Source organism: Theropithecus gelada, chromosome 12, assembly GCF_003255815.1.
Source record: "Theropithecus gelada isolate Dixy chromosome 12, Tgel_1.0, whole genome shotgun sequence".
Taxonomy (NCBI): Eukaryota; Metazoa; Chordata; class Mammalia; order Primates; family Cercopithecidae; genus Theropithecus; species Theropithecus gelada.
Window position 1 is genome coordinate 13,703,124 of NC_037680.1, and position 27,669 is coordinate 13,730,792.

General features: G+C 37.0%; 1 protein-coding gene across 7 annotated transcripts in view; it reads left to right on the forward strand.

The window, feature by feature from the left end:
• The window catches only part of R3HDM1 (R3H domain containing 1), a 203,007-nt gene that overhangs the window by 76,472 nt on the left and 98,866 nt on the right, over nt 1-27,669 (forward strand). For 5 of the 7 annotated variants that reach the window (XM_025403880.1, XM_025403881.1, XM_025403882.1 and 2 more), the window contains exons 4-9: nt 11,437-11,478; nt 11,953-12,042; nt 16,756-16,870; nt 17,892-17,970; nt 26,806-26,865; nt 26,949-27,089. In XM_025403880.1, the coding sequence (XP_025259665.1) occupies nt 11,437-11,478; nt 11,953-12,042; nt 16,756-16,870; nt 17,892-17,970; nt 26,806-26,865; nt 26,949-27,089 (527 nt within the window). The remainder of the gene's footprint in view (nt 1-11,436; nt 11,479-11,952; nt 12,043-16,755; nt 16,871-17,891; nt 17,971-26,805; nt 26,866-26,948; nt 27,090-27,669) is intronic. The other 2 variants (XM_025403884.1, XM_025403883.1) reach the window with 1 other exon arrangement.

Consider the following 27,669-nt stretch of genomic DNA (forward strand, 5'->3'; position numbering starts at 1 on the left):
AGAATAAAACTGCAGATGATCTATTGGCAAAAACAGCCCTCAGGGGGTTCCTCAGTCACTCAATCTGACTGACAAAACAGATTTGTGGGCTGGGGGAAGTTAATGCTTTTAATACTGTGCATGTATAATGACTTAAAACTAGCCACTGAGAAGACTTCTAATTCCAGGCATAAATGGAAACTGAGTTGATTAACAAATTGAAGATAGGTAAAAATGGTCCCTAGTAATAGTATTTCTAGTAGCATTCATTTCTTTGGTAAGGTTTTCCAGTTATCTATTTTCTCAAAATGAAGGGCTAACACTTTTAAACAATTTATTTTATTTTATTTTATTTATTTTATTTATTTATTTATTTTTTTTGAGATGGAGTCTTGCTCTGTCACCCAGGCTGGAGTGCAGTGGCGTGATCTTGGCTCACTGCAGCCTCCCTCTCCCAGGTTCAAGCAATTCTCCTGCCTCAGCCTCCCAAGTAGCAAGGACTACATGCATGCACCCCCACACCTGGCTAATTTTTTTCTATTTTAGTAGAGATGGAGTTCCACCATGTTGCCTAGGCTGTTCTGGAACTGCTGAGCTCCGGCGATCCGCCCGCCTCGGCTTCCCATAGTGCTGGGATTACAGGCACAAGCTACCGCGCCTGGCCCACAGGTTTTTTTTTTTTAATATCTCATCATTTATGAGTCAGGAAATGAAGCAAGGCTTGGGCTGAGTGAATTTTCTATTCTACAAGGTATCCAAAGAGGTCCTTTGTTGACATTTAACAGGCTAGTGGACTGCTCTGGAGCATCCCGGACTGCCTCTTGCACCTGTCTGGCACCTAGGTAGGAATGACTGGAGTGCTGGGCTCAGGTGGAATTAGAAGCACCTATTTGGCTCCTCCAACAAGATCGGTCCAAAGTAGTCAGACTTCTTATGTGGCAGCTCAGGGGTCCCAGAGAGAATGTTCCAAGAAAGCCAAGCAAAGCTGCAAGGTTTCTTTTGACGTAGGCCCAGAAGTTCCAGAATGTTACTTCAGCTATCTTCTTTTGACGACATAAGTCATTAAAGCCAGGCCAGAAGATGGGGAATTAGACCCTACCTCTCAGTAGGAAAGAATTTGTAGCCACCTTTAAACTACCACAAAAAGTTATTCAAAAAAAAATTGTTTAGGCTGGGAGTGGTGGCTGTAATCCCAGCACTTTGGGAGGCTGAGGTGAGTGGATCACGAGGTCAGGAGATTGAGACCAACCTGACCAACATGGTGAAACCCCAACTCTAGTGAAAATACAAAAAATTAGCCGGGTGTGGTGGTACGCACCTGTAGTCCCAGCTACCAGGGAGCCTGAGGGGAATTGCTTGAATCCAGGAGGCAGAGGTCACAGTGAGCCGAGATCGCGCCACTGCACTCCAGCCTGGCAACAGAGCAAGACTCCGTCTCAAAAAAATAAAATTAAATTAGCCGGGCGTGGTGGCGGGCGCCTGTAGTCCCAGCTACTCCAGAGGCTGAGGCAGGAGAATGGCGTGAACCTGGGAGCGGAGCTTGCAGTGAGCCGAGATCGCGCCACTGGGGGCGACAGAGCGAGACTCCGTCTCAAAAAAAAAAAAAGAAAAAAAATTTTTTTAAATTGTTTAACAATGTTTTAATTTTGTTTTGCAATTAATTCTATTTTTGGAGATAATATTCTATCATTCTGTATGCTAAAGACTTTGAAGGCTATAAGCCAAAAATTATAGCTTTGCTTTTTTTTCTTTTGTGTTTTCTTTTTTAGCTTCACTTTTTTAAAGTAAAGAAACCTGGTTTTGAGGTGGGGGGGGGGTGCTTTTTTTTTCCTTTTAAGACGGTGTCTCACTCTGTCACCAGACTGGAGTGCAGTGACGTGACCTCGGCTTTGCAGCCTCCGCCTCTGGGTTCAAGCGATTCTCCTGCCTCAGCCTCCCAAGTAGCTGGGACTACAGGCATGCGCCACCATGCCCAGCTAATTTTCGTATTTTTTGTACAGACAGGGTTTCACTGTGTTGGCCAGGATGGTGTCGATCTCTTGACCTCATGATCCGCCCGCCTTGGGCTCCCAAACTGCTGGTTATAGGCGTGAGCCACCACTCCTGGCCAAGAAACCTGTTTTTAAAGGTTTTCTCATTCTTTCATTCAGTCAAAAACTGTCTTTTTTCCCTATTATGTACCAGACACCAGGTTAGACAATGATAGCAATTCCTCCAGCTATAAAAAAGCATTTAGGCCCCACTTATAGTCAAGTGGTAATCATCTAAGAAATTGAGAGGAATAACATATTTTTTTCCCAGTCATTTTTACTAATAGCACTTTTTAAAACAACAAAAAATTGCCATGCCTGTAATCAGTACACTCAGTGATGGCAGCATGCCAGTGTCCTGATTGCATCAGAGAAAATCTGCTAAAATTCTATTGCATTTGTGATTGAAATAATAAAATACTTCATTTTAGCCTCTTTTCTACACCTAATGTTTCTTCTCCTAGATCATGCTTATCAACAAGTCATTAACTTGGGTTATTGCATTTCCTACCATATCTGTTGTGTTGCCCTTGGCAGTATGCCACAAGAACATTCTGATGACCACTTTTGCATCATGACCCAGTTGTTTGTAGTATAAGAAAATTTCCCACATGACCCAAACCTTTTATTGAAAATCTCTTCTTTACCAAGGAAATACCATAGTAAACAAACATGGGTATGGTCTTTAACCTCGTGTTTCCTATAGCGTAGTGACTGTAACGATTTGGGAGGAAGGAAAAAGCAAATGTGAGAATTTATTTTATGTTAATCTGGTGAATGCCATATTCATTTTTTATTCAAATATTTATTAATAATTTACTACATGGGGTGGGCGCGGTGGCTCACGCCTGTAATCCCAGCACTTTGGGAGGCCAAGGTGGGCAGGTCACGAGGTCAGGAGTTCGAGACCGGCCTGACTAACATGGTGAAACACCGTCACTACTAAAAACACAAAAAAATTAGCTGGGCATGGTGGTGCACACCTGTAATCCCAGCTACTTGGGAGGCTGAGGCAGGAGAATCACTTGAACCTGGGAGGTGGAGGTTGCAGTGAACTGAGATCATGCCACTGCACTCCAGCCTAGGTGACAGAGTGAGACTCTGTCTCAAAATAATAATAATAATAATAATAATAATAATAATAATGTATTATATGTAAGAATACTGACTCTACTTTGAGCTTTTGAGGCCCAAGATGCCTTCATCCAAGGTGCCTGGCAAGGGGTGTACAGTTGAAATACCTTGTATAGAACAGATTTAATGGAAATTCAGAATTGGAAGTCAATAAAACTGGAAAATTGGTTTCTTCTGTGTTTTCATTTAAAATATTGTAAAACAAAGTTAACTTTTTAAGCATCAGCAGGGAATAAGTGTTTTGTTTTAAAAAGTCTGGTTAATACGGAGTTACCTTTAACTTAATGTGGAGTTAACTATTCTAACATACTACCAGATATTTCATCTTCCTTTGGCACGCCTAAGGTACTGCCTAAAGGTTGTCATCTTAAATAGCAACTGCTATTTTTCACTCATAAGTTTGGATGTATGTAGCAAATAATGTAGGTTTTCTATTGAGATTTTTGAATAAACTGTTACTTTATTCTAATAGAGTGACAAGATTATTCTCTACTTGGCTCTCATTCTGAAAATCAGCTACCATGAATATTATAACTTACGTCTGTTACCTTGCTTCAGCATAGTAATATTTAAAGTGATTAAAGGAAACAGAAATGTTTACCTTCCAAAAGAAGCATTCATTTCATTCATTTATATTAAAAAAACTGCACTTTTATTACATATATTTTGAGTGAAGTCATTTTTAATTAAGGGATGTTACAGCCTCTTTTGTACTATGAAGAGACCTTATGATTTTCTTTCTGTTAAGGATAGTGTTTACATAAAAAATAATTCCATCAAACTAGAGAGAGGCCAACAGACATTACATGTCATCTCAGGTGGTTCCAAGCAGAGATTATCTCAAAGAGCTCTTTGACCATTTAATTTATAAATAATTCTACTTGTGTTTTCTACTTTTACTAGTTTTCTCTTTCTACTTTTAAAAAATGTTGTGTTTCTTATTCAGGGTTTTGTTTTGGACTGTAATCTTTTATAGAAGTTTTAGGATTACTGTCGTAAGAATTTAATACTTTAGAGCTAATTCAAGAAATCTGTGTGCATTAATGTCAGGAAGTTAACTTTCCCACATAATTGCCTTGGAGTTGTTCTGAATTGTTGATTATGGTCTCAAATAATTATCTGACAGGTTTTTGGTTAGGAATTTTTCTACTGCCACACACTGTTCCTATTGAGAATGTGGAGGTACATTTCAGGCTTTGTATTCTTATGAAACATTTGGAAGGTTGGGGTGGTGGATTCCAGGTTTCTAAATCCAGAAAAATGTGTTTTGTTAGACTGTGAGTATCCCTAATCTTTAACATGGGTTAATTGGATGGTGGGGAGTATTTGCTTTGATTTCCTGTGTATAACTCACTGATGGGTCTCCATTGTTTGATTTTCTTCACGGATAGGTTTTTCAGATTACATTTAGACTAAATTAGCCTGGTGTGGTGGCACATAACTGTAATCCCAGCACTTTGGGGAAGGCCGAGGCAAGCAGATCACTTGAGCTCGAATTCAAGACCAGCCTGGGCAACATGGCGAAACCCTGTCTCTACCAAAAAAAAGATACAAAAATTAGCTGGGTGTGGTTAAATGCACCTGTAGTCCCAGCTACTCGAGAGGCTGAGGTGGGAGAATTGCTTGAGCAAGGGAGATTGAGGTTGCAGTGAGCTGAAACCGTGCCACTCTACTCCAGCCTGGGTGACAGAGTAAGACCCTGTCTTAAAAAATAATAATAATAAACTTAGGGTAAATTATTTGTGTTGATATTTACAGTCATTTATTTTAAATATAAAATTCAGAACCCTGTGCTCTGCTTATTAAAGGTTCAAACTCAACTTTCCCATTCTTTTACAATTGTATCTTTGTACTTAACAAATAGTTTGTCCAGGGGTGTTCATCTGTATACGTGTGTATGTACACACAATTCAAAACATATTTGGGAACAGTTCAAACAATGCCTCTCCTCCACATTATTATTAACAATAGGATAGCGAGTCCACATTGTGTTGGTAACCCTTGTCATGGAGAAAATAAGAGAGCTGATTTTTGTTAAAAACTAGGCCTTGTGTGCCAGAGTCAATGAATAGCTCTGACATACATGAGTCAATTTTCCACACACAGAGTTGGCTAAAGTACATATTGTGTATATTCTGTTTCAGTAGTAAGCCCTTTGATAATCAAGATGAGACTCTTACGTCTTGTGTCCCTCAAGTTAATTCCAATGCATTTCTTTAAAAGGGGTTTCGGCAAGAAAGCAGTGAATCTAATAAGGCTGTCAGAAAAGTTCAGAACACAATGCCACACTTCTTTGACAATGAGGGCGATACATAACGAATTCCCTCATTTGCTTGGAAAGTATTGATGAAGCAATTATCTTATTTCATTAATCTGTTAAGAAATGAAGTATTTTTTTTTAAGGACTGAATAAAAGTCTCTTTATATAAAATCATTCAAATAATAATCTTAGCTATTTCCTGTTTGTCAAACAAAGATTAAAAGGATGTACATGGCCAAGCATGGTGGCTCATGCCAGCGCTTTGGGAGGCCAAGGCAGGAGGTTTGCTTGAGTCCAGGACTTTGAGACCAGCCTGGACAACACAGGAAGACTTTGTCTCTACAAAAAATAAAAATAAAAAAATTAGCCATGTGTCACGGTACACACTTGTAGTCACAGTTGCTTGGGAGGCTGAGGCGGGTGGATGACTTGAGTCCAGGAGTTCGAGGCTGCAGTGAGTTAGGATTGCACCAGTGCACTCCAGCCTGGGCAACAGTAAGACCTCTCCCTTAAAAAAACTAAATTTAAAACAAAAAAGAAAAAGATGGCCAGGCGCAGTGGTTCACGCCTGTAATTCCAGGACGTTGGGAGGCCGAGGCAAGCAGAATGCTTGAGTCCAGGAGTGTCAGACCAGTTGAGGCAACATAGCAAATCCCCTTCTCTACAGAAAACACAATTAGTCAGGCTTGGCGGCTACTCAGGAGGCTGAGGTGGGAGGATCACCTGAGCCCAGGAGGTCAAGGCTGCAGTGAGCTGTGATTGTGACACTGGACTCCAGCCTGGGTGAGAGTCAGAGCCTGTCTCAGAAAAAAAAAAGATATATGTAATGTACCTAGTACATAGAGCCTGGCAAATGGTAGGTGCTGTTAACAATGTTTTAATAATTATCATAATTGTTACTATTTATTAGCAATAGCACAATTATGTGGCTTCTCAAAGATTTGTCCCTTTATTGTCATGCAAGATAGATTTTTTTCTTTAGTAATAAAGAGTAAAACTTACTTTTAATATAACCTCCCCACATTTTCAGTACGGTAGTTTTATTTCTATTAAGTTCTATATCTGTATGCTGTATTTTTATTGTTTTTATTAATATTGAATGAGTTCAACTTTTTAAAACTTACGATACATTTTCCATAGTATATTTTTATAATTATTTCTAGGATTTGGTGCTCTTTCTACTGAACTTGGGTCATGTGCACATATGGTAGCTCTTTTAAGCACATTTACTTTTCACGGTGCTTTCTTGTGATGTGTAAAGATGTTGGCTACATCTTGTAGTTGTAGAAATGCTTTTGCATACTTACACAGTTTGTACTTCTTTGGATAATTTTTATGTACACCACTAGCAGGATGGGATGATCCTGTATCTTCATTTATTATAAGGAATAACTATAAACCAGATAGTTTGTGACTTTCTCCACATACTTGTATTAGAATCTAAGAGTCAGGCCTTTGAATACTTAACTCTGTGCTTTCTGGCTCAAAGGGTTAAATGTTAAAAACAAATTAGTGATTGTGTTTGGCTTATTGATTTTTAAAATAGCTCTCCTAGCTCAGGGAACTTTGTATTTTTCTTTTATTCCAGTAGAAATTAGCATCCTGGCATCTATTATTTTTACTGCCCTGACCTTAACTAGACATGGAACATTTTAATTCATTATCTTCCTTATAATTGCCACTAGTCTTTACTATTACCTAGAAAAGTACTGAGAATTTGTAAGCACTTCAAGGTGTTTTGAGTCTGGTTGAAAGGGTGTAACCATTATAATTTTTCTTCATAACAATTATTAATTACAAAGAGAAAATTATTCCTATTTTTTTTTTTTTTTTTTTTTTTTTTTGTGACGGGGTCTCGCTGTGTCTCCCAGGCTGGAGTGCAGTGGCGCGATCTCGGCTCACTGCAAGCTCCGCCCCCTGGGTTCGCGCCATTCTCCCGCCTCAGCCTCCCGAGTAGCTGGGACTACAGGCGCCCGCCACCGCGCCCGGCTAATTTTTTGTATTTTTAGTAGAGACGGGGTTTCACCGTGTTAGCCAGGATAGTCTCGATCTCCTGACCTCGTGATCCACCCGCCTCGGCCTCCCAAAGTGCTGGGATTACAGGCTTGAGCCACCGCGCCCGGCCTTATTCCTATTTTTTTAATGTCAGATTTTGTTAGTTGAGTGATATTTAATTGGTTATTTTTGTGCTAATGCATATATAACTCATAAGGATTGCTCTGTTTTCTTCAGTTGTTCTCCAAATTCTAGTAGCTGGTAGCTCTGAAAACATATTAGTATCAATTTCAAACTGAAATTGTATTAAGGATGTTTCATATTCTGCACCCATTTTTTGGTCTAGTTCCTGTTTTATACTTCAGTATAAAACAACGTAAATTATAAATTGGGGACTTTGTCCCTAAGCCTTCTAAATTCTAATTTAGATAGCATTTCTCTGGACTAATACAGGTCTATTAAACAAGCTGCTAAATTTTTACTGTGACCGTGAAATTCTGCTAAGGGTGAAAAGTGTGCTCTAAATAATAAAATCCTTTTTTAAAATAATTACATATCAAATAGAGGGAATTCCTATTTAAAGCCAAATCTGGCTGCCAAGTAGATTAAAAAATATGAAATAAAGTATGTTTACTTTAATAAACAACTTGTATTCCCTGCTTTGTTGTGTGTGTATGGCATATTTTCTAGTACATATAATTTCTAAATAAATTATGTTATTGAATAATCCACTTTGGCAATTTATAGTTTACTTATATAGTAGTGTATTAGTTTTCTATTGCTGCATAAAAATTACCACAAACATAGAGGCTTAAAAAACAACACCCGTTATCAGCTCACAGTGGGCCCATCTGGGTTGCCGTTTAGGGTTCTGTGAGGCCAAAGTCAAAGGTATCAGCCAGACTGGGCCGTTTTCTCAAGACGTTGGGAAATAACTTACTTCAAAGCTCATTCCAGTTGTTGACATACCTTAGTTTGTTGAAGCTGTAGGTCTGAGGTCCTGTTTTTTGGCTGGTTGTCAGTAAAGGCCACTGTGTTCCAAGAGGCTACTCATAATCCTCCTTACATGGCCCCTCTATCTTCAAAGCCATCAATAGTATGTCAAGTCCATCTCACGCTTTAAATCTCTCTGACTTGGCACCATGCTCCCACCAGAGAAAAAGTCTCAGCTTTTATAGGGCTCACTTGATTGGATCAGACTCACCTGAATCTTAGATTGTATCTTAAGATCATCTGGCTTGGAGCTTAGTTAACAAATGCAAAATCCAGCAGGGCATGGTAGTTCACACCTGAAATTCCAGCACTTTGGGAGGCCAAGGCGGGCCGCTCACTTAAGGTCAGGAGTTTGATACTAGCCTCACCAACACAGTGAAACCCTTGTCTCTACTAAAAATACAAAAATTAGTGGGGCATGGTGGCAGGCGCCTGTAATCTGAGCTACTTGGGAGGCTGAGGCGGGAGAATCGCTTGAAACTGGGAGGCGGAGGTTGCAGTGAGCCAATATCATGCCACTGCACTGCAGCCTGGGCAACAGAGTGAGAGTTAGTCTCAAAACAAAACGAAACAAAAAAAAGAGCAAAATCCTTTCTCAGCAGTACCTTGATTTGTGTTTGATTAAATAACCAGTGGGTGGGAATCTTTTGGGCCATCTTTAGAATTCTGTCTACCTCAGGTAGAATTTAATCCACAATAAAGTTTTTTTAAAGGTATTAATTGCACTGGACTAAGATTCTGAAGATCTGGGGTTCCGTTTGACTTTAGTAACTGATTCTGGACTGTGAGGTCTTTAAGACCAGGAACTATGTCTTATTCATCTTCATAGCCCTAGTGCCTAGCACAATGTCTGGGGTACAGCAGGAACCTAAAACATGTTTATTAAATGAAGTCAAATTAAGATAATTTTACTTCTCTGTATCTTCCTTTATCTTTTCCTCATTTTCATCAAAGCCTCCTTGTAGATTAAAAGTGAGATAGTTAATACATGTGTGAGTCTATGAATATTCTCAAGCATTACAGCATCCCCATTTTATAGATGTTTTTAAAATTAGCATTTGTTAGATTAAGTAATTTATCTTAATCTCATTGCTAATAAGCAGAGGCAGCACATTAGTTTTCTGATATGGTCAGTTCCTAACCTTTAATAATCAATTACATTTATAACACTTTAGAGTTTTCGAAGCCCCTTTATTAGCTACGCTTTCATTGAATCCTTTGAAGAATCCTGTGAATTAGTGCAAATAGTATGAACTTCCAGACAGGTAAAAGTAAACCGAAGTAATTTGACCATAGTTACCCACTAATAAGAAGCAAATTCAAAAATTTAAGTCCAGCTCTTTTGCATATGAGTACAGGATTTACATTGCCAGTTAATGACCCCTTTCATTTTAGAATTTTTAATAGAAGATTTTATACTAGTGATACTTAAAATTACAAGAAATTAAAGCAGAGGACTGGGAGTAAGTCACAAATTATTTTCCCTTCTGCTTCCTCAGAACTCATTTGGTTATGTGCATGTTCATAGTTATTCACCTGTTGCTTTTCTCCCACTTATTTTTTTTCCTGTAAGCCCTAGAGATGGTGGCATCTACCACCTAATCTAGATGGTAAGCATAACTTATTTTACTTACATTGTTAGATGTGAGTTACGGGTAAATAGAAATCCTCTTGAACAAATTAGAGAGTAGGTAAAAACAAGGCAATACCAACATGCAGAAGCCCGCTTAGGCAGCACTGCCATATGCATGTGTGCACACGTATGCTATTTTCTTCTATATAAGGAACAAAATTATTTTTCCTTTATTTTTTCTATTTTCCTTTTGTTGTTATTCTGTAGTTTGTGTAATCTAGGGTTAAAATCCCAAGAGTACAGTGCTTTTTCATTTTGAAGGACTTTTGGCTCAAAATGGGAACAGGACATACTGATATGTAGACTCTTGTTTCTGTTGACTCTACAAGGAAGGCCTTTTTGAAATAAAATGATGGGTTTTTGTTGTTGTTATTGTTTTTAATGTAAAGCATACTAGTCTGGATATTAAGGATTTTGTATCTGTTTTATGTTTGGTACCAGACTGGCTCCCTCATGTTAAGAAGTAAAAATGATAGATACCTGGGCCATGTACTATTTGGTGTTGGGTTTGGGGAGGAAAATTGGAAGAAAGAATGAAAGGAAGGAAGGACGAAAGGACAGAAGGAAGGAAGGATGGAAGGAAGGAAGGACACAAGGAAGGAAGGACAGACAGACAGAAGGAAGGAATGTAGGAAGGAATGTTTAAAACCTATCTGGCTGTGGTTTGTTTAAAACCTATGTGGCTCTGGCTCACAGGTGCTTCAGCTGGTTTCCCAAACCAAAGCTTGTATCACAAACATGAATTAGTTTGCCTTACAGCGTTCTCCAATCATGTGACTGATGGTCGGCCTATCAGTCATGCTGGATATCTGTATTGGAAGTCTGCCCTTTTTTCTTCCTTTCTGCTTCATTGACTCACCTCAGACCTGATGAATAGGTTTCCATCACTAATAAACTGGTGGTGTACTTCATACAGTGTTGAAACACCTCAGTAGATTTGTGATTGGACTCTGACTCACTGTGCATTTGGAACATTCTTATTAAGTTTAGAACTTTTCAGAGTATATCTACCTTAAACTGCTGGTTTTTGTGTGTGTTGTTTTTCCTTAACCTTGGCTAAACTATAATATATGGTAAAATAATGAAGTATATTTTTTTTATTTCACTACTAAGAAGTCACCATATAAGTTCCATTGTACTTAACACAGAAATTGTGGCCATTTGCTGATTTAAAGAAAAATGCCTAAGAAAGAAAAATAATCATAAAAATGCCAACCTACCAGGATTTTAAAGAATCTTCTGCAAGTGTGCTTCTGGGAGGAATCAGTACTCTTTTACTGAAACCAACTTTGATTTCCTCACTTTTCATACTTTATGCACAGTTAGTTTTTCTGTGGTTTAGGAGTATGAATTAAGAAGCAAATTTTCTGTTTCAGTATGAAATTTAATACAAATCTTTCTTGTATATTCAGCGGCCATTGCAGTCATTTGGACAGACAGGAAAAAGGTCTAAGGTATAGTAAATATTTTGGTGTGCTGGCATGCCAAGGGCCTTCCGTCATGCTTGATAAATCCTTATTTTCATATAGCACTACATTCAGTTTAGTTCTTTCATATTTTATGGGGGGCAGAAAGCTTATTTTGTTTTATTTGGGATTTTTGTCTTGCCTAGTCGCTTTTGTGCATTGCTTTTTTTATCTTGATGGTTCTTTATCTGTAGAGAAAATCGCTTTCTCACCATTCTTTGGGATATGAAGTTGGAATTATTCCCATTCTTTCTATTGCTATAATTTTCAAAACTGCAATTGTTTGTTTTCCTTCTTAACAAAGGCTTTTAGTAGTGTTTAATGATATATTTAACTTGCACATTTCATCTACTGTTATACATGGCAGAAACTATGAAGAAACTTAGAAACTCTTTCTAGGGGGCTTTTGGATATGCCCTAGATTTCTGAAATGTAGTGTTAATTATAAATACTTCTCTTTAGTCAAGCTCAAAGTTAAAGCTAGTTCGGAGCCTTGCAGTGTGTGAAGAATCTCCACCACCACCTGCACCAGAGATATCACAGGAGAACCAGGTAAAAAAGCAAAACAAATGTTATTTCAAGACATGGTGGAACTGGAGAATTTTTATATATGATTTAAGTTGTGTTGTTATATTTGTTTTATTTTGACTAAATGAAACTGATTCAATAATACTTGGCACCCAAGATATACATGAAACGTTAGAAAACCTCTTTGCTTCAGTCTAAGGCTTAGAGCAATGATTTCTCTTCTGGAAAAACTTAGGAATCATGTAACTAATTAGGAATGTGGCTTTAAGAAAGTTATAAATTAATTTTTATAAAGTTAAAAAATGTTAAGGTAGCACTTCCAGTGAATATAATTGTGGTGAAATTTGCCGTTTTAATTTTATCTTTTAGAAATTTGTCAGATACTTAATGCTTGTATGTAAAGAGACTAGCCAAGACTTCTTCTTGACAGGTTATTTAATGTAACCTGAATACATGGTGAAACCAATTTTCATATTAGCTTGACTCTTTAATAATAATCTAGTACTTCTGATTTCTCACATGTCTATTCTTGTAAAATTTAGAACACTGAGGTTTAGGCAAACCATTTAGTTTGTCCCTTACATTATTTTTAATGCTATAACTACTTTTCTGTTAATCTCAGCCATGGGTTGATCTCTGTCTCATGTTACATCTGTATATTTATGCATAGATATTTTTGGACCCTTTACCAATGTTTATCTTGTAATAACTTTGCCTACTGGCTTGTTCTACTTAATAAGAGTTTGAGCAACTGAAAATACTCCTTTATCCCAACAGACAGTTTGCAAGGAATTTGGGCAATTTTGTGGTTATTTAAGAAGCCATGACTGATCCATGACATGTACATCTTTTTTGTAAAGTAATTATCATTATGCATTTGGTGATTCAAACTAAAATTGTTGTACTTTCCCTTGATTTACATGATACCCTGAAAAGCCTTTTACAGATATTGAGGATAGTTGTCACATATTTAGAATATGTACTGTTTTTGAAAAGCACTACATTTTATTGCTTGAAAATGCAAGGAAAATGTTTTGAAATAGATTGTTGTCAATGAAATGTACTCTAAAATCTGTTTGCTTTGACATTTCTTTGCATCAGAAACACAAGGTTGAAAATTAATTTATGAATTTTTTTTGTTTTTATTTTTATTTTTATTTATTTTTTTTTTTTTTGAGATGGAGTTTCACTCTTGTTGACCGGGCTGGAGTGCAATGGTGCGATCTCAGGTCACTGCAACCTCCGCCTCCCAGGTTCAAGTGATTCTCCTGCCTCAGCCTGCCGAATACCTGGGATTATAGGCACCTACCACCACGTATTTTTAGTAGGGACGGGGTTTCACCATGTTGGCCAGGCTGGCTGCAAACTCCTGAGCTCAGGTGAGCCACCGTGCCCAGCCGATTTTTTTTTTTTTTAATGTATCTACATAGGAGGTAGCTGTATGCATTTATTTGATAAAATAGATACATTTTAGCAATGAAATAGACGTTCTAGCAAAAAGCAGAAATACAGTCTAAATATTTACTAAATCCTTGCCTGGAGAACATTTTCAAATATTAACCTTTGGCTTTTGCATGACCGTAAGAAAACTGGACAGCTATACTATAGTCTGAAAAAAAAAAAAATCAAGGCCAGGCGCAGTGGCTCACGCCTGTAATCCCAGCACTTTGGGAGGCCGAGGCGGGTGGATCACGAGGTCAAGAGATCGAGTCCATCCTGGCTAACACGGTGAAACCCTGTCTCTACTAAAAATACAAAAAATTAGCTGGGCGTGGTGGCGGGCGCCTGTAGTCCCAGCAACTTGGGAGGCCGAGGCAGGAAAATGATGTGAACCTGGGAGGCAGAGTTTGCAGTGAGCCGAGATCGTGCCATTGCACTCCAGCCTGGGCGACAGATAGAGACTCCATCTCCAAAAAAAAAAAAAAAAAAAATCGCTAAAATTATTTTTTGAAACACCACTTTTTAAAAGTTCTTTTGGCCAGGCACAGTGGCTCACGCCTGTAATCCCAGCACTTTGGGAAGCTGAGTTGGGTGGATCATTTAAGGCCAGGAGTTTGAGACCAGCCTGGCCAACATGGTGAAACCCCGTCTCTACTAAAAATACAAAAATTAGCCAGGCGTGGTCGCACAATCCTGTAATCCCAGCTACTCAGGAGGCTGGGGCAGGAGAATAGCTTGAACCCAGGAGGCAGAAGTTCCAGGGAGCCGAGATTGTGCCATTGCCCTCCAGCCTGGGTGGCAAGAGCGAAACTCTATCTCAAAAAAAGGAAAAAAAAAAGATCTTTTGTACAAGTCAGAGTAAAGAATACACCTGCTTGGGTTGGAGTAGTAGGTACTGTAATGTTTTTGAAAATTCATTTATTCGTTCTGTTGACCAAAAAACAGGTGTTACACCATCTTAGCCTCATGACAGTCAAAAGAGATTGAGGAAAGAAGGGTCAGGCATTCATAAATCTGTTAATACAGAAAAAGTGTGTAATTTTTTAAAAATCAAAAGCTGTATCATGACCTTTGTTTTTTGTAGTGCATTTTACCTATTTGAAAAATCTTGAGTACCTGTTATGGTACTAAATTTGGCTAGTGAAAATTTATATGAGGAAAAAATAACAGGAATATATGTTGTGTATTGATAGATACATTATTGATCATAGATGATTTTTTGTGTTGGCAGTTCAAAAAGATGAGTTACGGCATGTGGGTAATGACTAAAGAAGCTATATCAAAACTCAGTTATTTCCCTTAATATATTCTTTCTCAGTTTCTCTTAAATCCAATAAGCTTTTTCTTTTTGGATAATTGCCTATGAATAAAATCTTCTGAATAAAAGATACTTCTTCTAGTAAGAAGTCTTTTTCCAAGCCTTGAGATAAATAAATTGCACCTGGGTGGAAATTGGAAAATAAATTATTTCTCATGAAAGGTACTAGTATCTAATCCTTGATGGTAGACACACTTTCCAACTAATTTGCTTGATTCAGAATGTGATTTTTGAGGAATTAATCTGGAATAAAACTCATTATTCAAAAAGTTGAGAGGCAATTAAGAGAGAGATGTCACTTGGTATCTGATGAGAGCTTGTGAGAGGGAAGTGACCTCAATAACAGATGTCATTGACAGAGTGAAGAGTAAAGGAATTGCAGCTTCCTATGGAGAGGTAGCTATTATTCCAGTTATTTATAGTCTGAAGATTTTGTATATAAGGACTTCAGTGTTTAAAATATATCTTATTTATATCGCTACTGAAAACTAGGCCAACTGAAGACAGGCCTCAGTACATTAAACTTACAAGATTTTAAAAATATAGTTCATTTTGATAAAATAGTTTAATATCTGTAATTAAAATGTATGGCTTTTTGAGGAGAGCTTAGAAATGAAATCTGCTAGTTACTGGAAGTACCTTTTAGTGAAGATCTAAGAGGGGGTAGTGTGAAATCTTTTCTCCCGGCCTGGCTTTCATTGGGTTCCTCTTGAGTAACCAGAATAGAAATTACAAGTCAGGAAAACTTCTAAATATTATACTTCTGAAAAATAGTTCTGAGATTCATTTCTAGATACCTGTTTTGCAGTTATGAAAAGAGTAAAGAAAGTGGGTTGGAAAATGAATCACAGTAAGAAGAATTACTTCCTGGTTGATGAGTGTAAGGAAGTTGCCAGTGTCTTTGGTAAACAAGACAGAGAGTGCATAAAGCAAGTGTTGGTCATCCTAGTGAAAACTGCCAATGTGCATCATTTACCCTATATTATGAACACAAATTTGAACTGGTATGATGAATTGAGAAGAAGAAAAGAGATGAAAATAGCAGATAGCAGTCCTATTGTGGTAAAAAATCTACGTGTCTGATTGATGGTTTTCATGACTGTAGAACAACAGTATAATTTAGTCTAAAAATAGGCTACCCCTTTATCTTTAGTAAAACTGGTGTAGAATTTATTATAGCTTTCTTTACAACTTTACCTAAGTAAACAGAGCTACATGATTTTTGCCTTTTCTCTCTGTGTGGATTAATTTCTGGTAATCCCTTTGGGTTCTGGAATTACATGTAATGGCATTGCTTTTAAAGTAAAATGTGAATTCTCCTTTCAGTCTTATAGAATGTGGTTACTTTACAATTAAACATTACATATCTATAAGGATACAATTTTGTTTGAAATCTTTCTAAACAACTGTGGTGATCGAAGGATTGACAGTGATATATAAATCTCAAAAAGGAAATAAAGTTGTGTGCCGTTGATTTCGGAAATTTTTGTACTTATATTTTTATATGGTAGGAGAATGAAGGGATGTGTGATGATAATGGATACTCAGAAACCTAATTTTTATTAATCATTGGCTTGACACTTATACATTTGTATTGTCATGATTGATGATAATTATGCTCTTGGTTGGCATCTTCCTTGCAAAAATAGGTTAAGAAGACCTGAATTCTCATCCTCCAGGGATTTTACAAGTTGATGCACTTAAACTATAATAGGAAACATTTATTTTCTCCATAATAATCTTGAGGGTTTGTTTTAATTGATATATTCAACTCAGAACATGAATTTTAACATTTTATATAAAGTTTTTGATAAAAGTGGTACAGTATTATTAAGTTGTTTTTTAGTTTAAAGAATCCAGTTGGGTAAAATTATCTTTTTTTCTCTGTGCAATTTTATGTCACTCAAAAAATATAAATGTGTGGTATTAAATGAATTATGTTGTATTTTCATTGAATAATTGACTTTGCCTTCCAACAGGAGAAAATTCAGATCCAGTTAACACAATCATTTGAGAAAGAAGAGAAGCCTTCAAAAGATGAAGCAGAAAAAGAAAAGGCCAGTGATAAGTTGCCCAGAAAAATGTTATCAAGAGGTTTGCAGTTCTTTTGTTTTTTTACAAAAAAATAATTTTGCTATCAGTAATTCCATTCTTTACCCCTCGAATAATTATATATAGTATATCTTTATGTAAAATGACACAGAACAGACTGGAAGGATGATACAGTACTTACTCACCTGGGCAAAATGGTTTAACACAGTTCCATATATCAGTAAGACGTTTCAGCCAAAAACTGTAACACATAACAGACATTGAGGAAGGTAAATATCTTAATCTCTTACTGGTCCCTCACTCATAGTAAAATACTACAGTCATTATAATTTTTATATTGATTCCACTAAGAATACTATCACTCTTGAATTCCTTATGATACAAAGAGCTGATGTCGTAGTATTGAGTATCCAGTAATATTCTTTTATAAGTTTGGAAGGTCTTCACTATTACCTAGCATTGCAGATCAATAGAAATGCTTTTTAAATTTAAAACCCCAGTTATGTTGACCAGTATTATAAATAGTATAAGGATATTACATTTAAGGAGAAGATAGCACGAATATTTGAAAAGTATTTTGAAAGCAAGCCGGTAGTAACAGACGTCATAAGAATCAAATTCTTTCACAACTAAAATTTATATCTACCTCCATATTATTGCCTCCATTATATTCATATCTGAACTAAGCTGTCTTAATTTGCTACAAATGTAGTTAATTATGTAAATCATTTAAATTTTTCACCCACGGAGGCATTTTGAACATGAGATGGTGGTGAGTAAAAAAGGATCTTTAAAGAATTTAGAGGAAATTAAACAGACACATGTGAGAGGTTAATTTTTTTTAAAAATGTGCATGGATATGCAGTTATATAAACTCATGTCATGCACATTATATGGGAATAGAAAAATTGTGGTCACCGGAGTTCATTGTAACTTTTCCTACTTTGTCAATTTTTTTTCAATGTGGGGCATCTTGTTTTATTTGATATACATCATGTGTAAAAGGGAATGGGACTTGTTTTCAAACAACTTTATACTGGGTTTTTGTGTTGTTGTTTTTTAGATTCCAGTCAAGAATACACTGATTCAACTGGCATAGATCTACATGAATTTTTAGTAAATACATTAAAAAACAATCCCAGGTAAAAATTAAATTTATAAGGTTTCCATTGCTTCTAGAGTACCATAATTTTGCTATATATGTTTTCATTACTGAGTTAGAGTAATAGAATAAGATTGCAGATATTTGAAGTACACCAGAAACATTTTAGTTTTTTAGGGCGAAGGTGTTGTTGGTCTAGTATATGAAAATATATAAATATCTTTTTGCATTATGCATGTCACCATGATGTATGAATTTTGGGAAATACAGAATCACTAAGATATTTAGGCTCTTAATTGAGTTAGACATATACCATTAAGTCATGAGAAAAAAGAAAAATAGGTATCTCACCATAGTGCACTCAACCAAATAAGAACTTAGTGTATTCACTTATAATGAGTTTTTGAACTTTTTAAATGCAAAGTTTTTGTTCCTTCTTGCTGAGTTTATAAACCATCAACCCAAAGATTTTTGAGTCGTTTATTTGAGTCAATACTTTAATTGTGAAATCTTTCATTTTGTCAGGTTACTAAATGAATAATTTTTAAATTTTTTGGCAACTCATAACCACTTTGAGACATTCTCCCTACAAAAATGGCTACCCACAAATTATCTGACCAACACTTTCATAGAGTGAAAGATGCCAAGGTGAAGAAATCTTCCTCTAGATCTTAGCTTTCCAGAGTAGTAGGTATTTGACATACACTGAAATAAAAATGATGTCACTAGATTGGGCACATGGAAGATAAGAGAATTGTTTATCTCATACAGTCTTGCTTCAAGATAACTTGTTTTCATTCAGGAGGTATTGTTGTCAGTACTACCTTGATTTTCTGTTTTGTGTTTAATATCAACCCCAAAGAGGATTACCAAAATGAAAAGTGGTCTGTCTCTAATAGGAGCTGAAGGATTATGGGTAAGGATTTAGAGATAATATAGGCAACTCTGCTTGACTTTTTTTCCTCCAGTTCAAGTTTATTCCTCAGTAGTCCCAACAGAAAGATAAATTTATGAGTCTGTTGAACATCTCTAACCATGTGCCAAGCATTGTGCTAAGTAAACATCATAGATATGAAAAGGTTTTACATAACAGCTCTGACCCTACAGTATTCACTGTCTCTGTACTAGAAAAAGACACATGATAATTAAAATAAAACAGATATAAAAGAGGTTTACAGATGCTGTAATAGCCAGAAAAGGGCCCCAACCTCTGAAAGGATTTGGGAATGTGTCACTGAAAAGGTGGTGCCTAACCTGAATCTTGAATTAAGAGTGTTTTAAATTGGAGCTGTCCATACAGAGAAGCATGGGAAGGGCATTCCAGATAGAGAGACTAGAGGATTGCCGAGGCATAGTTATGTGAGAGGAAGTGTTGTATTCAAGGAAAGATAAGATTGTACCCTCTGACTCTCACAAGCATGTGGCAAGTTATTCCAGAAAGTGACGGTAAAGGTCAGGCACGGTGGCTCACACTTGTAATCCTAGCACCTTGGGAGGCTGAGGCAGGCGGATCATGAGGTCAGAAGATCAAGACCATCCTGGCTAACATGGTGAAACCCCGTCTCTACTAAAAAAAAATACAAAAAAATTACCCGGGCGTGGTGGTGGGCACCTGTAGTCCCAGCTATGCAGGAGGCTGAGGCAGGAGAATGGTGTGAACCCGGGAGGCGGAGCTTGCAGTGAGCAGAGATGCGCCACTGCACTCCAGCCTGGGCGACAGGGCGAGACTCTGTCTCAAACAAAAAGAAAGTGACAGTAAAGGTACTGGTGAGGTATGAAGCATAGGTCATATCCAACTATCGTCAACATGGGATAATAACACCCTGGCAGTGAGGAAATGTGAGGGGACCTTTTGATTGTCCCAGTGAGTGCAGAGTGCTGCTGGGAAGCCAGGGATGCTAAAAATACCTACGAAACAGTGATAAACAATGAAAAATTATCTTGAAATGCCATTAGTGCATCAGTCGAGAAATACTGAGTATGACATGCCAAGTTAAGGAGTAGTTACAGGATTTTAAATAGGGCCATGCCATAATGAGATTTGTGTTTTGGAAAGATTACTTTGGTGTTTTAGAAAGATTATTTTGGCAGAGATAACTGTAAACAAAGACAGTGGCTAGGAGACCATAGAAAAGAATGGAGAGGAAAAGACACATTTGAAAGATATTTAGGAAGTATCATGGCAGGACTTGATGATCATTTGTATATGGAAAGGCAATGGGGACAGTAGAGTAGAACAGAACGGCCAAGTACTAAAGATAGCAAAACCGGGGCACGGTGGCATGTGCTTGTAGTCCCCGCTACTCAGGAGGCTGAGGTGGGAGGATTACTGGAGTCCTGGAGGTTAAGGCTGCACTGAGCTATGATCTCACCACTGCCCTCCAGGCTGGACCCCATCTCTAAAGAGAGAGAGAGAGAGCAGAGGAATCCTGAGAACATTTGTCCTGAAACTCAACCAAAACAGAACAGTTACACAGAAAATAAAATAACAGAGGGGACTTGCGCAGTGATTCATGCGGGTAATCCCAGTACTTTGGGAGGCCAAGGACAATGGATCACCTGAGGTCAGGAGTTCAAGACCAGCCTGACTAACATGGTGAAACCCCGTCTCTACTAAAAATTCAAAAATTAGCTGGGCAATGCATGCCTGTAATCCTAGCTACTTGGGAGGCTGAAGCAGAACTGCTTGAATCTGGAAGGTGGAGGTTGCAGTGAGCTGAGATCACGCCATTGCACTCCAGCCTGGGCAATAAGAGCAAAACTCCATCTCAAAATAAATGAATTATTTAATTAAAATAAAATAACAGAGGGATATGAAAATAGAAGCATTGTACGGTTGTGAAATGTATATATTTCGTCTTCCTCCCTGTTTCCTAGTTTACAACTAAAATGCCTGTAATCTCCAAAGAGCTATCTCTTTGTATGCTAATGTTGACTGATAGCTTCAAGATATCAGATTAGGCTGGTCACTGGAAGGACAAAGGCATGATTAGAGGGTTGGGACTTCAGCCCCTGCTCCCAACCTCCTGGATGAGGAGATTGGTGAAGGTCAGTCTCCTCAACAATCATGCCTACATAATGAAGACTTCATAAAAACCCAAAAGGACAGATTCAGAGCGCTTCCAGATAGCTGAACACATGGAGGTTCCTGGAGGACGGCAGGCTCCAGGAAAGAATGCAAGCTCCGCCCCTTTTCCCCCATACTTCGTTGTATGCATCTCTTCATCTGTATCCTTTATAATAAACCAACAAATCTGAGTGTTTCCCTGAGTTCTGTGATCCGCTCCAGCAAACTAGTTGAATCCAAACCAGGGGTCATGGGAACCCCAACTTGAAGCCGGTAGTCAGAAGTTCCAGAGGTCTAGACTTGGAACTGGTGTCTGGAGTGGGGCAGTCTTGGGGACTGAGCCCCAAACTGTGGGATCTGACACTATCTCCAGGTATAGAGTGTCAGAATTGAATTGGAGGACACCCAGCTGTGTCCACTACAGAATTGCTTGCTTGCTTGCTGGTGGAGAGAAATCGCCACGTATTTGGGGTCACAGAAGTCTTCTCTGTTGATAGTTGTTGTGTTGGTGTGAGAACAGAGGGAAAACATGTTTAAAGAGGTTTTCCAAAACAAGTACCAAAAATAATTCATTAGATTCGGAAGTTAGAAATTGTTGGCTGTTTTAACATTTGGAATAGGATGGTGGGAACCAGAACTCAGTGGGTTGAGTAATAAGAGGGAAGGTAGGAATTCATAACTAGTATGAGTGAAACAAGATCCTAGACAGGCAGAATTTTTCTTCTCTCTCTAAACCAGTGGGAAAGACATCAGCAAGGAACAAAGATTATAAATCCGTTTTTATGTCTTCCAAATTATGTTTCGATTGTGTAGTTATTTTTCCTCTATAGATGCAAACGATTTTCAGTTATCCACATAGACATTTTTTAACTCTACAGTTTAATGGTTTTTAGTACATTCAATACACAGATAGGAGGACTATCACCGCAGTTACAGAACTTTTTCATTGCCTCAAAAGAAACCCCACACATTGTAGCTATTCCTATGCTAATAATAATAGTAATACTGATATTGGATGATCCCAATCCTCATCTGTTTTCTGTTTCTGTATATTTCTCTGTTCTGGACATCTCATATGAATGAAATTATATAATACATGGTCATTCATGACTGGCTTTTATTCACTTAGCATAATGTTTTTAAGGTTCATCCATATTGTAGCATGTATTTTTTTTCTTCTGTGTATGCATTTTTATTTGAGCAAATATACAAGTGAATAATTCATTTAATGGCTAATGTATAAGTTACTATTAATGTCATTGTGGTTTTAGGAAGTTGAAGCTAATATTAAATTTTGGGAGAAATAAGGTTTGCTTAATAAATGATTCAATATTCTCTCTCAGTGAAGCATACAGCTAATTGCCAGCTATACCTGGTATACAATTAGTTAGAAGTATGGCAGATTCCCACTGAAGCTTTCAAGGTTGAATATTGCCTAGAGAATTCTACTAGATGTTAAGTCAACTTTTCCTTTTTGGATAACTTTAATTTGAAATTTTTTTTTCACATCATTAAATCTTCATTATCTTGTTCATAGCCCAATAAACTAAATTTCAGGGGTTAAATAATAAGTTATCTGGAATTTCTGGGTGTCTGCAATATTTTCAGAGGCTACCCTATTAAATACAGTCATTAATGAATTAGAACCTAGGAACCTGAAGGTGTTATTGATAAAGATTACACTCACTGACATAATTTTGTACATATTTTTGTGTTGCTTTTAGCCATATTGTATAAATTTTATATGGAGAAATATGGATGGTACAGATAACTATATTATGTAACTAACAGGAAAACGATTCCGTGGATTAATCCTGAAAATGGATATTTTTTAAATAATTTGTTTTGCTCTAGGGAACATCATGTATTTGCTCTCTGAAATATCTTCTAAAAGTCATTTTTATTGGAGGTAATATTTAAGTCATTTTATTTCTTATCTGTTGCAGACATTTGACCAAGAGTATGTGAAACATTGGATGGAGGGTGGTCAAACAGAAGCATTACTATTTTCTGCTTTTTTTTTATTTGCCACTGGTATAACAACTGTTCCCTCTTTCTCTAAAATTACTTCTGGAATAATGACTAGAACACTAATAACTAAAGGACTGTTAGCCCTTCATTTTAACTTTTAGTAGTAGTTTATTAGCTTGTTTTTATTACTTCTGTAATAAATAACAGCATGTATCAGTTCATTTTAAAGGTTACACGATAGAAGTTTTAGTTTGTGCCTACTTTTAGATGGTTTTGGCTCACCTGCTAAAACATCAGTATACCTTAAGAAAAGTAATTTACCTGTTAGAGTCTCCTGTAAAGGATTATTAACCTTTAACTTATGACCATTATAAAAATATCTAAGCTCAATTACAGATATGAAAATTTGAAAGCTTGGATAAGCTACAATGTGGAATAAAAGGCAAAAGGTATAAATCTTAAGACCTTAGGAAAGTTGTCATTCTTATTTTTGTAACAAGTGCTACTAAAAGCAGGGTATCTTTTTAAAAATAAAAAACCCAGATAATCTAAAAATCCTCTGCAATCTTTAGATCTACATATTAAGGGGAGAGACAGCCTAAATTTGTAGCAATGGCCAGTAAAATTGTTAGATTTTGTTATTTCCCACAGATAGTAGAAATTTCAGTGGCAGTACATTCACTGAAGAACGATTGAAATATTCTTATACCTACTCTTTAGCTCAAACACAGAAAATCAATTTAAATGTACTGTTTTATGAACTCCAAATAAGTTGCCTGCTTTTTTTTTTTTTTTTTTGAGATTGTTGCCCAGGCTGGAGTGCAATGGCGCAATCTCAGCTCACTGCAACCTCCGCCTCCCGGGTTCAAGCAGTTCTCCTACCTCAGCCTCCAAGTAGCTGGGATTACTACAGGCATGTGCCACCATGCCCCGCTAATTATGTATGTTTTTAGTAGAGATGGAGTTTCTTCATGTTGGTCAGACTGCCCCTGAACTCCCTATCTCAGGTAACCTGCCCGCCTCAACCTCCCAAAGTGCTGGGATTGAGCCACCGCGCTCAGCTCATTGCCTGCTTTTGATTCTTGTCTTCATTTTTTTACAGTAAGACACTATGTAAATTATAAAAGTTACTGAAAATACTGTCTCACGATAAATTAACCCCAAAAGCTTGGATGAGGCTGGGCGCAGTGGCTCACGCCTGTAATCCCAGCACTTTAGGAGGCCGAGGCGGGGGGATCACCTGAGGTTGGGAGTTCAAGACCAGCCTGGGCAACATGGTGAAACCCTGTGACTACTAAAAATACAAAAGCTAGCTGGGTGTGGTGGCGGGCACCTGTACTCAGCTGCCGGGAGGCTGAAGCAGGAGAATCGCTTGAACCCAGGAGGCAGAGGTTGCAGGGAGCCAAGATTGTGCCACAACACTGCAGCCTGGGGGACAGAGCAAGACTGTCTTTTAAAAAAAAAAAAAAAAAAACTTGGATGAAAGAGGGTCTTACAGTTTAGTAAATAAATCCTTTCTTGGGAAAACTTTAGGAAGTAAAAATTCTTCACTCTCCACCCAAATTTAAGAAAAACAAAAAGAATACTAAAAGACCTTCTGGATGAAGTAATTTTATTACTTTATTCCATGCAAAATATATTTGTTGAACCCTTCTATATACAAATAGTTCAAATAACTATATGACAATAATTGTGATAAATGCTATTAAAGAAAAATATGTAAAAGCAACAATTCTAAGAAAGAATATAAGAATGTGTTTCAGCAAAGGGGAACAGCATGTTCAAGGTACCTGAGAGAGATAGGAGCTTGGCAAATACAAAAATAAACCAGGATGATAACAGTTTTGTGAGTTCAGGTCAGGAGATTAGGCTGGAGCTGGATGAAGACCAGCTCATGCCTGCCTTGTACATATGTTTAGTTCTAAGAGCAGTAAGAAACCCATGACAGATTTAACAAAGTGAGTGATGTGTGATCACATATGTGTTCTTAAAAGATTGTTATACATGTTTCATGTAGAATAGATTAGGGAAGATCAGGGAAGATACAGGGAGACAATATACTCCTGCTATAGTAGTCAAGCCGGAAATCCTGATTGCCTGGATCCAGGGTTGTGGCAGTAGAAAAATAGATCAAAAGTAGATAAAATTTGCAGTAGTAATTAACTATACAGAAGCATTTGAAAAAGGATGATTAAAAAAACAACAACAACCTTCGAGACCAGCCTGACCAATATGGAGAAACCCCAACTCTACTAAAAATAGAAAATTAGTCTGGCCTGGTGGCACATGCCTGTCATCCCAGCTACTCAGGAGGCTGAGGCAGTAGAATCGCTTGAACCTGAGAGACAGAGGTTGAAGTGAGCCGAGATTGTGCCCTTGCACTCCAGCCTGGGCAACGAGAGCGAAACTCTGTCTCAAATAAATAAAAACTAGAATTCTCATGCTTCTAGTATCATATACTGAGTAGAAGGTGGTGCCACTTACTGAGATGGGATATACTAAAGGAGAAGCAGGTTTGGAGACAAAACTGAATATTGATATAATTTTTGTTAAAATGTAATTCTGTCTTCAGCTTTGGATTTGAAATCACCAGGTAGACATGTTTTTCTCTTGATTTTTTTTAAACTAATATAAAAATGTATAGTTAAATATCTAATGACTGATGGGGGAAATGTTATTACTTAGTGTTATGAAACTTTTGCAGTATAGGAGGAGAATCAAATGCAGGTCTGATGTGTAGACTTTCAGGTGACCAAAGGCGGGGGCTACCAGTTCTTCTATTGAAATTGAGAATAATCTGCATAGTTTCTATTTTAGAGAATCATTAACCTCTTGGCCTCGTTTTCTTGATCTATAAACTTTGGAAGATAAAACTGAATGATTTGTAAAGCTGCTTTTAGCTTTAAGGTTCTGTAACTTAGACATGTTTTTCTTTTTTCACACGTGCATGAAATTTCCAATTAGCACAGGGAAATTCTGGAGCCATGTTACGGGTGTGTGAGCAGGGAAGTCCTTTGGGGAGCGATACCATTAATTTGTTGCGGCTAAGTGAACTAAATAAGACCTTAGTGATCTAAGGGAGCATATACAGGTACTCCCTAGAGTCCTTATTTATTTTATATGTTGGAGGTTTTTGATTCACTTAGATTTTTATGGGAAAATTTAAAAATATATAATGGCAGTTTATAGAATGGGTTGAAATATCCTCTTCTTCTGAGTCAGCGATATAATTAATACTTCTCTGCCATAGTCCCATCTACATACTAGTATTAGAGTCCCATAGGAGTATTCCTGTCGTTACTGTCGTTGCATGTTCTTTAGAATACTGTTTCTATGGAGTTCAGCATGATAACAAAGTCATGAGCCTAACTAAAGATATCTGTTTTTCTGCTTCCTCTCTACTTCATTGAATGAGGAAATAAAAACTAAAGTGCTTTTTCTATCCACACATTCACAGAGCAAACTCTAATATAGTAATACTTAGCAGATCAAAATACATTTAAGTTCCTTCGTTATGTGTAAGCAAAAAAAAAAAAATGCATTTAAGAATAGCCACATGTTGATTATTGTTAAAGTTGGGTGATGGGTACATCAAAATTCATTACACTATTCTCTACATTAGCGTATGTGTGAAAACTTCCGTAATAAAAAGTTAAACTAAAAAAATCATCTTTTATTGTTTTAAAACATTAATAAATACTCTAGCGTCAAGATTGGGGTAGTCCTGAATGTAGTTTTTAGGGGGTGAAATTTAACTGTATAAATCATAGTCTGTTGACATTTGTGATTACTTCATTACTAAGTTTTACATATAAGAGTCTTCATACTTTGTTTCAGGGACAGAATGATGCTGCTGAAATTGGAACAAGAAATTTTAGATTTCATTGGTAATAATGAGTAAGTCCTGACATTTAACAAGAAAAGAAATTGTCATCACCATTCTCCTTGACTTACTAAATTGGTTTTTCTTGTGCTTCTAGGTCTCCACGTAAAAAATTCCCCCCAATGACATCTTACCATAGGATGCTATTACACAGAGTAGCCGCTTACTTTGGATTAGACCACAATGTTGATCAGAGTGGGAAGTCTGTCATAGTAAACAAAACTAGCAATACAAGAATGTAAGTGTCAAGAGATGTAACTGCATATTATATATCTAAATAATAATACTTTTATCTTTCTATAGTACCTTTCATCTGAGGGTTTCCACATGTTTGAGCAGTCTAATTAAGTTTGATGATAACCTTATACGATAGGACTGAAAACACATTTAGTTTACTGGGAACAAAACGCAACAGCTTGAACTCAAGTATAGCATACGAATGAGGACTGGGGCATATGTTAAAAAAATAAAAACCCAGAGGACATAATATCAGTGATGTTTGACAACAACTCTTAGGGATTTTTAAAATTAATTTAGATAGCTATAGCCAGCCTTAGTCAAATTATTAAAAAAAAAAAAAAGAGAATAGACTTTGTCTGTGACACCTTCATATTTAGTTAATCTTCTGTCAGTTTACCATTCTTTCCAAAAAGCCTCCAGATTTACTCCTTTTCTCTCACGATTCTTAAGAAAGTGGGACTATTGGTTAATGCAATATCATCCATAGTGCTGTCTTCTTCCTAGGCTATGTATGACTCACCAAGGAAAATTTTTAAAGAGTTAGGAGGAGCCTTTTGTTTTAAGAATTGATTGCTTTA